The sequence below is a fragment of the Dermacentor variabilis genome, chromosome 10, assembly GCF_050947875.1.
Source record: "Dermacentor variabilis isolate Ectoservices chromosome 10, ASM5094787v1, whole genome shotgun sequence".
NCBI lineage: Eukaryota > Metazoa > Arthropoda > Arachnida > Ixodida > Ixodidae > Dermacentor > Dermacentor variabilis.
The window spans coordinates 53,947,241-53,960,365 of NC_134577.1; the positions used below are offsets into that span (position 1 = coordinate 53,947,241).

General features: G+C 46.2%; 1 protein-coding gene across 1 annotated transcript in view; it reads right to left on the minus strand.

Annotated features, from left to right (window-relative positions):
* Positions 1 to 13,125, minus strand: part of LOC142559247 (membrane metallo-endopeptidase-like 1) — a 170,738-nt gene that overhangs the window by 54,354 nt on the left and 103,259 nt on the right. The window contains exons 4-5 of the mRNA XM_075670875.1: positions 12,974 to 13,038; positions 11,593 to 11,630 (exon numbers count right to left, since the gene is read on the minus strand). Coding sequence (XP_075526990.1) covers positions 11,593 to 11,630; positions 12,974 to 13,038 — 103 coding nt within the window. The remainder of the gene's footprint in view (positions 1 to 11,592; positions 11,631 to 12,973; positions 13,039 to 13,125) is intronic.

Genomic DNA, 13,125 nt, shown 5'->3' on the forward strand with positions numbered 1-13,125 from the left:
AAGTTTCCCGTGCGGCAGCCGAAACGTCTTTCTCTTCATGAACTTTTGTGGTTGGTGCCAGCTTTTAACTGCTGTCAAATATTTTCTATTATGTGGTTTTTAACACCTATTAAAACTCCTTCCGTAGTTTTCTTTTTCGAAAACCATATTGATGCGGTGGCAATAGATTTTGTTTGTCGAAATATTTCGTGAGCAGCTTAGTTATACATTTTTCATATATTTTCCTGAATAGAGGTAGCAGGGATATATGTCAATAATTTTTTGCTACATTAAGTTCTGTCGGGGAAATTCCCGCCAGAAACGAACTAAATTACAAGATATGCTAATATAGGGTTAAGTCTATATGCGGTAACCTTAACTGAAGCAACACTTACATCATCAAAACCGCTTGAAACGTGGGTCCTTAGTTGTTTTATGTATCTATAGACCTCTTCTGGCGATGCTTGGCGTAACACGAGAAAGTTACCTGCTTACCTACTTCGATTTCATATTGCATTGTATCCTCATCATAAACAGTCACTTTCCCGGAGTACTGATCAATTGCATCCACCAACTCCCTACCCTCTAAAATAATATCATTAACCTTTACTTGTTTAGGTGGATTGCATGGCATTGTTCTTCCAGGTAAATAATTTACTTCCCTCCATATTTTGCAGCATTCCACTTTATGCGCGAAAACATGTTTTCATGATAGGATATTATTGCTTTTCTAGTGTCGCTATTTAACCTATTGCGGAAGCACTTGAACTCTCGCAGCATTGTTATATACCTGCTTGCAACGAAGCTGGGAAAAAGTGCGTTTTTCTGCTTTTAAGGAGGTCGCCGTTTATCCATGGCTTTCTATTTTTACACTTTCAAATCTTTAACTAGAGCAGCGGAAAAGCAGCGTTGCAGCGTTCAATGAATATCTCTACAAAAGTGGCGTATGCTCTCTCTGTATATTTCCGCACGTGCCCATCTGGCCAGTCAGCTCGTTTAAGTAATTCGCTAAACTTAAGCAGTGATTTCTTATTAATGCTTCTATATCGCGAGAGGTTTGTATCTTTCCCTTTAAGGAATAAGTTTCGTGTAGAAACATAAATTCGCACGTGGTCACTAAGGCCTGGGCACAATATCCCTGCGTTGCAGTCGTATTTATGCAGGCTTGTTGTACAGACTTCGACCGATGTTGAACTATTGTAAGTGACGCAGACAGGTTCTAAGATAGCATTTTCACATCATTAGGATGCTATGAGGTTTTTCAGATCCAGCGCATATAAATCTTCACTCGTCATATTAATGTTCCCGCAGAATTAACTCAGAAGATTTTCCAAACAGCTTAGAAAACGGCGCATGTATCCAGTTGGGGGTCTGTATACTGCAGTAAGCAGAAACAATGTCACATGAGTGTAGGTAACGACTTACTAGCCTTCTGTGCGCTGTAAACGTTCCTTAAGCTGCACATAACTTTTCCAATTAGCGTGAAATACGGATCAGTGGTCGGCCCGCCCACGTAGTGGCCGAGGTCATAGGTGAAGTCCGTGGATTCAACAGCGCATTTACTTTTGCTCAGTTATGTGTACCATATGGCCGGAACTGTACAAACGAGCACGCTGCTCCCATAGTGGCGCGGCGACCACATGTCGAATTTCAGTGCAGGAGCCCTTCAGAAACTGTACAAAACGTGCAAGCACGTGGTCAAGCCCCATAGCCGCCTACTCGACTCTGCCTCGGTTTTCCTCCGCAAATTCGCGTCCGAAAACCATGGTCGTCTCCCAGAATCAAATGGTTGTAAGATGTATGCCCTTTTAATAGTGCCGCTCTAAATGTACGAAGCACGTGGAAAAACTGATGTGTGCTTTGTCTGCTTGTTGCTTTCTGTGTTCGTCGTAAAATCCAGTGTCAGGCTTTCGTCAAGTTAAGAAGCGGAAGGAAGTGAAGCAGCCCAGTCTCAAGACTCATCTGTGATGCTGGTTTTTAAGCTGAACATTTCTTGTGCAATAAAAAAAAAGGTTGTCAGTCGTAAAGTGAAGTTTTACAGGCTGCTTTACTGGCTTGCAGGAAGAAACCTTTGTGTACTAGAGAGGACACGATCCACCATGCCTAACAATAAAAGTGATCAGTAAAATTGATAACATTAGTGTCCTCTTGGGGTTGAATTACTGCGAGGTGCAGGAGAACCAACCAGGTGTTGGTCGCAGGTTCGTCAACACCTCTAAAAAATCACCTTTAAAGTGATTTCAACGAATACAATTTTACAGGAGTGTCATTCACAGAAAAATTACCCGCCGTTGTTCCTCAGTGGCTATGGTGTTGGGCTGCTAAGCACGACGTGGCAGGATCGAATCCCGGCCACGGCGGCCGCATTACGATGGGGGCGCAATGCGAAAACACCCGTGTACTTAGATTTAGGTGCACGTTAAAGAACCCCAGGTGGTCGAAATTTCCGCAGTCCTCCACTAAAGCGTGCCTCATAATCACAAAGTGGTTTTGGCACGTAAAACCTCATAATTTAATTTTTAATAGAAAAATTATCGCAGTATTTACGGATTTGTATCCGTAGATCTTGTTGAGGCAACCAGAGAGTGAGAGAAAACATTTATTCGGACCATCGAGGTGGTTGCTGTTGAGGTCGAGTGGGTGGTGTCCTCATTCCAGGACTCCACTAGCCATGGCTGCTCGACGTACTTGCTGGACGAGAGCTTCTTGTCCCGCCAGGGTATCACCGGTCAGCTGTACCTCCCACCGCTCAAATGATGTGCTAGGCGTCTTTAAGTGTTGAGGTTTGCCCCCGCACCCCCACGACATGTGAAAGAGTGTAGAGTGTGTGTCGCCCAACCAGGGGCAGATGCCGCGATATGTATGTGGGAGAATTTTACTGTATCTGTGTAGGTTTGGAAATGTGTTGGTCTGAATAAGTTGGAGAGCTACGGCATCTTCAGTGCTGAGCTTTCTGTGAGGCGGAGGATAAATCCTGCCGTTGAGTCGCTGCATCTCGAGTCGGTCGCAGTAATTGGATGGCAGGGGCATGAAGGTAAAGGGTGGGGATTGATGAGACAATTGGTCTTGCCCCGCTCGGTTGATTAGCGCTCGAGCTAGGGCATTCGCCCTTTCGTTCCCCTCCACACCCGCGTGGCCCGGCGTCCACGTGTTTTGATGGTATTCTTGCAGCCTCGGACCTAGAATCTCAGCCGCCAGCAGCGGTGTTCGTCTGTTGGTGAAGTTAGGGTAGGCCTGTTGCGAGTCGGTAACGACATGGACTTCCTTGCCTACCCAGTCTTCTTGCTTTATTACCAGCGCCGCGGCTATGGTCTCAGCCGCAGCTGGGGTCTCTGCCCTTACGGACGCCGCGAGGGTCAAGGAGTTGTCTCTCCCGTTCACGGCGGCTACCGCGAAGAGGCCCCCTACAGGGTACGCCGCCACGTCCACGTACGTTACGTACGGGTCACCCTTGAATTGTCGGCGCTGTCGATGCGAGCCTTGAGTCATCCTTCATGGAGTTCATGACTCATGTACTTCGGTATCGGGTTCACCTTGATCTTGCCTCTGACTTCAGGCAGGAGTCATCGTTGCCCATCGAGGGCACGGAGCTCCGTTGCCGTTCCGGTCCGGTGGAGGATGGCTCTGCCCGCCGCCGTGTTCTGAAGACTGGCCTTTTGCGAAGCCATTACCACGTCCGACAGCTTAGCGAAGGTGTTGTGGATCCCGAGGGCCTCTAACTTCTCGTTTGAGGTGGCGACAGGGAGACCCAAGGCCGTTTTGTACGCGCCTCTGATGATGGCATCGACTTGCTCTTGGTCCCGTTCGTTTAGCGAGTGATAGTGGTACGGCATGCTATACGTTATTCTACTGATCACCAGACACTGGATGAGGCGAAGCGTGTCCTCTTCTCGCATGCCCTTGCGGCTTCTTGTAATTTGTTTTATAATCCGCGAGGTCTAGTTGGTGGCAGACCTTAGGGTTTCGATGGTGTGGGAGGCTTTCAGATTGCTTTGGATCCAAAAACCCAGAATGCTAGTCTTATTGCCTTCCGTAACATTGTGGCCCTCAAGATAGAGGTCGATAGGGCCGGGGGACTTGGAGGTATCTCCTCCGTGGACCCGGATCACCTCGGACTTCTCGGGCGCGCAACGCATCCCGCTCGCTGCCGCAAATCTCTCCACGGCCATAGCAGCCTCTTGAAGGGTCGCCTCTTTTCGCGCTAGGGAGCCCTTGGTGGCCCAGAGCATGATGTCATCTGCGTACAGGGCGTAACCAAGGTTGGAGATCTTCCGCAACTCTTTGGTCAGCCCTAACATCGTGACGTTGAAGAGAATCGGTGAGATTAACGCCCCTTGCGGTGTTCCTTTATTCGGCACGTCGACCTTATCCGATCGAGTCTGGCCTATCCCGATGGTTGTCGTCCAGCCCGTCAAGAACGATTTAGCGTAATTATAGATGCGCTCCCCGCTGCTGATGTTCAGTCCCTTGAGAATGGCCTCGTGAGAGATGTTATCGAAGGCCCCTTTTAGGCCGAGTGCGAGCAGGAGGTGTTCTCCTCTCTTCGGGATGCCCTTGAGAACTTCTTCCCTTAAGATTAGGAACGCATCTTGCGCAGAAAGTCCAGACCTGAAGCCAAGCATGGTGTGTGGGAAGAGGTCACCGTCGTCTATGTAATGTTAGAGGCGGGTTTCGATGACCCTCTCGTACAGCTTGCCGAGGCACGAAGTCAGCGAGATGGGACGCAGGGCGTCGATCGCGGGCTTCTTGCCGGGTTTGGGAATGGTCACGATTTCCGCGGTTTCCACTCGTTCGGTACGTGGGCCTTGCTCCAGAGTTCCCCGTTTAGGTATTCGTTCAAGTACTGGATGTGCATCGGGCTCAGGTTTCTAATCATGGCATTGGTGATTTTGTCAACTCCGGGAGCAGTGTTACGCTGTGAGGCTCGTGCCGCGGCACACACCTCTTCCTTCGTGATGGGAGCGTCAAGTTCTGGTCTTGGTTCTCCTTCATATTTTAAAAAGCAGGGTTGTATGGGGTCGCTACCCAGGTATCTGGTTTTTATGGTGTCAATCAGATCCTGGTAGTTTCCGGGGAACTTGTGAGCGATTTCTAGAAGCGTCCGACTGATTGTCGATTTTGCCTTGTCGGGTTCGATCAGGCAACGTAGGATGGCCCACGTCTGCGCCGTACTCAGGGTACCCTTGAGCGGGGTGCAAAACTGTTCCCAATTTTGCTGCGTCAGCTCGTTTGCGTAATTTCTGGCTTCATCTGTTATTTTCTCGATTCGTAGACATAGTTTCCCGTTTAGCCGCTGTCACTTCCACCGTTTGAGGAGGCCCTCACGGGCTTCCCACAGGTGTAAGAGCCCACTTCGGGCGTCTCGACCGTGCGCTAGATGGTTTTAGTGGTTTGTATGTGGGCGTCCCGGAGGTGCTGCATCCATTCCGCTATGTCCGTTGCACCGTTTTCGGGCGGGGGTACTGCCTGAGTGCCTCTCAGTCCGTAAGGCTAATTTCGCCAATCGTTCTCCTGAGTTTCGGCGTGGATACCGATATGCTGAGGATGTAGTGATCGCTGCCCAATGTTTCGCCCAGGTGCGCCCATGAGTGTTTTCTTACGTTTTTGACAAATGACAGGTCCGAAAACGTGTCTCGACTTACACTGTTGCCTACTCGGGTTGGTTGGAGGAGGTTGGTCATCAATTCGAGGCTCATTTGGTCAACCGCATCGAAGAGTGACCTCCCCTTTTGCGTGTCTTGTTGGTAGCCCCAAGTCCTGTGTCTAGCGTTCATGTAACACATTTTACAGCCAGGAGGTCGCTTTTTAGTTCGATTTCAATTCGGCTACACCTTGGAGACTGCGGGCGCCTGCCTGCAGCTGCTAAGCACAAGCGCAGGTACCACGTGCGAGGGGTTAGTATGTCGTTTTAATTAAATGTTCCAATGTTAGCTGTTCCAAGTTTTGTTTCCTACAAACTACCAACTTCATGTCTCAGCGCTTAATGACGCATCATCTCCCTCTACTTCGAGTTCGATGAAGAACTCCAAGAGATTGCTGATCTTCTGCACAGCTGCGTAGGAGGTATAGTGACGGGGTATTTGCGTAGCTCCGCAACATGTCTCAACGCCTATAAGTGTCTAAACATTGCACATGCCCATTAATTGCATTGCAAAAAAAGCTTCTTTTCCTAGAACCTTAAAGCCAGTGTTATATATGTTAGATGTGGTGAACGCGATGTTGCTCCCCTTCTACGGTGTTTGTTCTTTCACAGTGGGTGTTCGCCCTATGAGTGCAATTTATCACGGACATGACGCAGTGTGAAATTTAGGTCGCTGGTGAAATTTAGACGCTGCAGCACGCGCCAGCATTTTGCGAGCTTTCGTCGCTAAAAGCAAACTTAGATTGCTTTGCCGAATAGTCAATAACGCTGATCGACCGAGTAGGGCATGTGGCAAGGCAAGCCCTCGGCGGTTTATACCGTGCAATGTAAGAAGGATCTATGCAGTAGCGCTCTCTTTCGGTTCCTCTTTTATGGCAAACTATTGACGTTGTGTCAGTGGCCATTCGTGAGGGCAATGGATTGCATCCAAGTCGAGAAATAGCAACAATACGGCTATTATCTGTGCCGTGTGCTGGTGTGTGTGAAATTTTAAATATCAGTGCGTCTATATCACAGCGGACTGCCGCGTACAGGGATGCCATTCTTCAGATTTGTTGATAGAAAGAATGCAGATATTCGTGAAGGGGTTAGTTTCACAAATGCCATAAGAGCTACCTCTGAACATGATTTATTCAAGTTTTATAGCTCTGTCTGTCGTTGTTGTTTTTGGCGCAATTTCAATGTCTCTGAATTGCCTTACACCTAATGAATATTTTCGCTAACAGCCCGCGCAGCCTTCTTTGTCTTTCTTCTTCTGAGGTATGGTTATTGCGCTCATCGCTCCCAAAACTTTGTGCCATGTGATTTCATCGTCAAAATTAAACAATTAAGTCAGTGCAATTCATTAAAACAATATGAACATGTATTTACTCCTCTGACATCATTACAATGTCACCTTTTTAGGATATTGTACATGAAAAAAAAATGGCTCTGCCATTTCTTCACAGAACGACCATGAATATCGACCGTATTCATGAATTACTTCATAAATTATTTAACACTCGTGGGCTTTATGTGAACCTTAGTGTCTCACTGCAGCTCTGTAGGCAAATCTCACAATACACTGCAAGTCACTCGCCAACGTTCCTACACTAAAATGTTTTCTCTTTCACCTTTTCCCTGAGCAGGCAAACACGGGCCGTTCCCACAACATATCGGTTATCATGTGCCCATCAAGCCCTATGCCAAGCCAAACCGGTGTGCGTTAACATTGAATCATTGCGACAATTATACTTTCTTCTGTACAAATCCACCCATTATGTAGTGCCCCGCAGGTGTCGTTAAGAAAAAATAAAACTAAAGAGAGTGAGGCAGCATAGCCAAGTTTTCCAAAAGCGACGGAAGAATCATGCTCATGCAGTGTTGAAGAACCGCAAAAAGTCGCAGTTTCTCCCGAAAGGCGAGACGGCAATTGTGATAGGAAATTTGTGGACGGCCATGCGAATTGAGGATAGTGGATTTATCGGCTATGCAAAGTTGTAAACATGGGCATACTAACTAAATTACCAAGCATGGTGCCACGCGCGCACACCCAAACATGAGCAAATATCACTCGATGGACGCGGCAACTAGCTGTGAAAATGATGGAGTGAGCAGGACAGCTGCCGCTGCGAGCGAATTGACCTTCGTGCTGCTGCTCGCACCAACGGGAACTAAGCCGCGAAAACACAGCACCGGCGCACTCGGCCACGTCACTGATAGCTTTCAAGATACAACGTCCCGGGTGGGCGCGCGGAACCACCCGCAGTAGAACCCCCCCCCCCCTCTCTCTACCCTTCTCCCAGAGCCTTGCGCTTAACGGAAGACGCCGCGCTTCCTCCCCGCTTTCCTCCGTTGTGTGCGCGAGATTGAGCCACGATCACTCGCTCACCCTCGCAAGATTTCCCTCGCACACAAAGCATACGGCGCGAAGCGACAATTTTATCGCCCTTAGACTTTATACGGAACCTCACAGAGACGCTGACGACAGATATGCGCCTGCAGTGTCCATATAATCGCTATCGCAGTAAAAAGTCCTATTTTCGCCCAACAGGCGAAGCATTCGTTGCGATAGCAAACTGTTAGACAGATATACGAAGTACAGTTGGTCGTTGTATCCGCTGCGTAAATTGCTGTAAACATTAGCTTACTAATTACATTAACGAGCACGTGGTCACGCGCGCACAGGCAAACAGGACACATCTCACTCGGTGACCAAGAAAACCCTTTGTCAGAACGCTGGCATGATGAAGGGTGGCAAGAGCGGCGAGCAGATGCCCCTTTGTGTTGGCTCTTGCTCCAACGTAAACCAAGCGTGCGAAAAGCCAGCGCATAGGAAGCTGTCATCTATATCGGGCTGGCTAGCTTTCGACCCCAGCGCAGATTGCTTTCCGAAGGACGCGCGTGGCCACCGCAGCTGTAGTAAGTGGAGGCACTCACAAACCAGCCCCTGTTCTCGCCACCATCCCCTTTGCGTGCGTGAGAAGACATCATGCACCCTCTCCACCTACCTTCCTTGCGAGCGCGAGAAGACGCCGCCGTCTGAAGGCGCAGCACTTTGCGGCTGGTTCTCGCAAGCTTTCGCTTGCACCTACAGCATACGGCAAGCTCCAGCAATGTTGTCGCATTATCACTTTATGCAGAACGTTTCAGTGATGTCGACACCAGTGACGATGGCCACAATTCGCCTGGAGTGTCCATATAATTGGTGTCGCAATAAAACAACCACAATGCAGAGACAACGGTGGCGCACAAGATAATTGTATACCGCCTACAGTACCGCCGACGTCTTATGTAACTGTTGATGTTGCAATCGATCAGCGTAATTATAGCCCGAATATTAAACCTCGCAAATAGATCAAGTTTCGGAAGCTATCAAAGGAGAGGGTGGAAACAATAGAAAAAAGCCCAAATATAAGGCCCTAAAACGTAAAACTTTTCCAATATGTTTTTATTCCAATCTCCTGACGTCAAATTTGCGTCACCACCGACGCAAGCATCGGGCGGTGACCCGCAGGGTTGTTTAAAAAGACCAAACAAATGCTTTCCTCGTTTATAGGAGGTAACTTGTGTTTGCTTTATAAACGGGTAACATTGCCTACAATGAGCGGCTTGTCTGATATAATTGGCTGATAAGAGGCTAGGAAGAACGGCTCAAGTAGAAAGGGATTCGATGGGGCCGAGCCAGTGCACTGAAAATTGATAACCAAATGAGGAGGGTGGTGCGGCGTCTGCGATTGGTTCGCTTTCCCTTAATTCGCTTGTGGTGGCTCGTCAAAAATCGCGGCGGCATGCAACGGAAGGTTAAGAATACTGCTAAAAAGGATCGCCAGCAAAGAAACGTTCACTGAGCGAGGTCGCAAACATACCCAAAGGGCTCGAAAACGTTACACAGCCACGCAAGAACTGTTATTGTACTCAAATAAACCCATGCTCTCCGGCAGGTGCGAGTAGTCAGTGCCCGAGCGATCGGCGGCAGCCATCTTTTATTCCTTTCGGAATAGGACAGCCTGCAGCTATTCAGAGAAAAAGTCAGTTTTGTTCGGCATATTAATGCATCTTTAACGAGTACACGTCACATTGACGCGGTGAGTTTTCGCAATTTTGTGACGTCGCGTGACAGGCAGGTGAATAGGGTACAGCCAGAAAACGTATCACAAATAGCAGAGATCTAATGGCGAAAAGGCTACGAATGAGAAATAACTTCTTTTTATTTTGTTCTTTGCAGTCATGCATAATCAGTGTGTTCACATCATGTCAGATGGGGAGTTACCGCGGTTTTCATGACGTCGCGATGTGGCGGTGGTTAAAAAAAGCTGTTGGCCAATAGCGGAGGGATGATCGCCGAATTGGAATAGAAAAGTTTGGAATAGCTTTACGTTATAGCGGCCATACATGGAGATTTTTCTTTTACTAATGAATCTATATCGGTAAAATTTCGAGTCGACCGTGGTAGGGGCAACGGCGGGGGTGGGGAGGGGGGGGAGTGATCATTGTTATTGCCGCCATGGTGGTTGAGTGACAAAGAGCTTGTGCTGTTTAGTATTAGGCTGCGGCAGCAGCAAGCACGTTCGTGTTGTGCGGAAAGTAAAAAAGCTTCTGTACATTGTTTGCAAATTAAATATTGTTTGCTTGCCGAAAACGATCGGATGCTCCACCCATAACGTCCCTCGCAGTCTGCGATTGGCCAACAATAAAAGCCACAATTTAAGTTTTATTTTATTTATTTGATATAATTTATTTCTTCAAACTGTCAACCCTTTGCCGGGTTCTTACGGCAGTGGTGTTTTGAAGATAGCATACCTATAAACAACAATAACTAGCAGATAAATATGTTTCATATTTGTTTCCCATTCGCCGGCAACAAACATTTGTTTCATAGCACCCTGTTCTCGCTGCTATTAGGTTAAAAAATACATGATATTGCTCTGCCTATGCAATTTAAAACGGCAGGTGTAATCGCCTGCTGTTCCGATATTTCATAATAATTCTAGTTGCCTTGTTGCATAGATTGCAATTCGTCTACAGATAATAAAGCCAGAGGCACAAATAGAAAATACTTACGGTTGCTTCAGCACTCGTACTTTCGTTGTAATTGTCATCGAGTTCCTAGAACAAATATGTTTTACGTTGTGAATATTCATGATATACAGGGGGGGAACACACAAGTGGGCCTTACTGTAATGCAACTAAGAAAATAAACTGTTATGAAGAGGTAACTTACCTTATTCGTTAAACTACAAGCTGTCTTATGAGATGTCGAGAACAAGCGTGCTACAAGTAGTGCTTATCATGTGGCGACTACTCCTACAGGAAATACGCACTGGCAGTAAATAATAATATGTTCAAGATGTTTCCATAAATACTTAGTAATAATTACCATAGGCACTCCGAAATAAAGGTACCATTCCTTGTGAGTCATGTTACCAGCGGGGGTCACAATAACGCCACTGTTGGTAAGCATTAACTCATCGCTAATAAAGAAAAGCTAATTATAACATCTAAAATTATAAATCAACAGGGTAATTCTTATCAGGAAAATGAACCGACCTCTCGGTATAAGCAATGTGTTTTTGGATCTTCCAAAATTCCATTCCCCACGAAAATGCGGCGTGCGACTATCAAAGCGCTCGAAACCATAACAAAAGTTAGAAGCGGGCGCATAGCTTCACCCTTTGGGGTGACGTTTCCGCTTATGTAACACAGCGGCGGGTGGTATATAGCGCGCTGCAGTCCCATCCGCGCAGCATGGTTTAGTCATCGAAAGTGTGCAACGCTTCCAAAGTAGTGCGCATTAGGTACCGACGTAGCGCCACACTATGAATGTGTGAAACGGAATGTTCACTTATTGCATTATGTCATAGTTAATCTTAACGGTACATGAGTGCATAATGCATAAGTGAGTGCATGAGTGCTCCATGCGTCAAATTAAATACAACATATTACGACGTTCAAATATATTCTTTTCTTTAGCTCTGAAATGCTAAGCCCACCCAGTTGATGCCACTACAAAGCCTAGTACATAGTTCTCCTGCGCAGAAACAAAGAAATTGATTTAAATTACTCCAATGTGAAGCAAGGCCCCCCACTTTAAACTTTACAGTCAAGACCATAAATAACGGGTGTTGTACATACTGTAATACATGTAGTGAAAATAACTATTACATTTAAATTTCAGCATTCGGATGCTTCAAGGCAAACGTAAATGCTTCAAATAACTTCTAATAGAGAATATATGGAATTATTTGATAACCAAAGGCCCATAATATTTGGCGAGCGAAATCGCCAGTCTCCTAAAAATAGATATTTTTTATGCAAGATGCATTGTAACAATTTCTTATTACTGAAAGGTTTAGAATTAGTAATACGCATCCTTGAAGTCGCATCAGTTTAACCAACTGGAATACAGTGAGGTTCTCACCAGAAGCAGCTTTCTGTTGACCGGTTTGTACTGTTTCTCGAAGCATGAGGTTAAATTCTTAAACATTGCTCTTTCCTCTTTAGTCCAGTTTCCCCTGTTATCTAGGGCAAATGATAGAAAAATAAAGTGGGTTATTAATGAATAGGTTGGTTTGCACATTTATGCAAGTATTGAAGCTGAACGTTCAATTTCAAGCACCAAACAAGCAGTATTTTCACATAACTGAACTCTCAAGTATTTCACTATCTTTTCCCTTTTTTATATATATATATATATATATATATATATATATATATATATATATCTATATATAACGGTAACAGTAATATTCCGATCTCCTGTAGTTTATCACCCAGTTATGTGAGGGCCGCACGGGTGTAGGTATATTAGCTGCTAGAAGGTTTTATATAAACATTCGGATCTATTATGTAAACTAATGAGCTATTTGAAAAATAGCACGCTTAGAATGACGCACAGTAAAGGACGCGGTCCTAATCAAACATTTCCTATCCTAATCAAACAAGGAAGGCGGCAGGAAATGTGGAGGCTAGCGCACGAACATTTGGAATTGTTGTGGTGTCGAAGATTTGGCTGAATTAGGAAAACTGATCAATCAGCTCACGCGTGAAGCAGCTGCAGGACATTCTGCCCTCTTGTGATGGCAGCCTACAAGCCGCGATGCTGGCAGACAGCATCATGAAGGATGCAAGCGTGAGCACCGAGGCCATCGAAGCCTCGGGCTATGGTCAAGTTTACCTCAAGCTGCACGTTCGCAGGGAAACTAGTGAACAATTATTGGCAATGATAGGTAGAACGGAAAAATGAAAAAAAGTAACCCAGCGTACTTATTGAAAGAAAGGCCTCATATTTCTTATTGGCATAGTCATGTGGCATTCATCAGGTGGGATCGCATTGGTACCAGAAAAGCAAGAATGAAGATAGATTGATTTTACCTGTGAGGAATTTATACGCCAGCTCGTGAGCAATTGTTCCGCCTATGCCCCCATAGTTCAATGACCTGAAATAGAAGAAACCGTGGTATGTGTCACTTTCTTCTGCTAGACGACAGCATCATTGTACAGTTGAACCGATACACACACATATG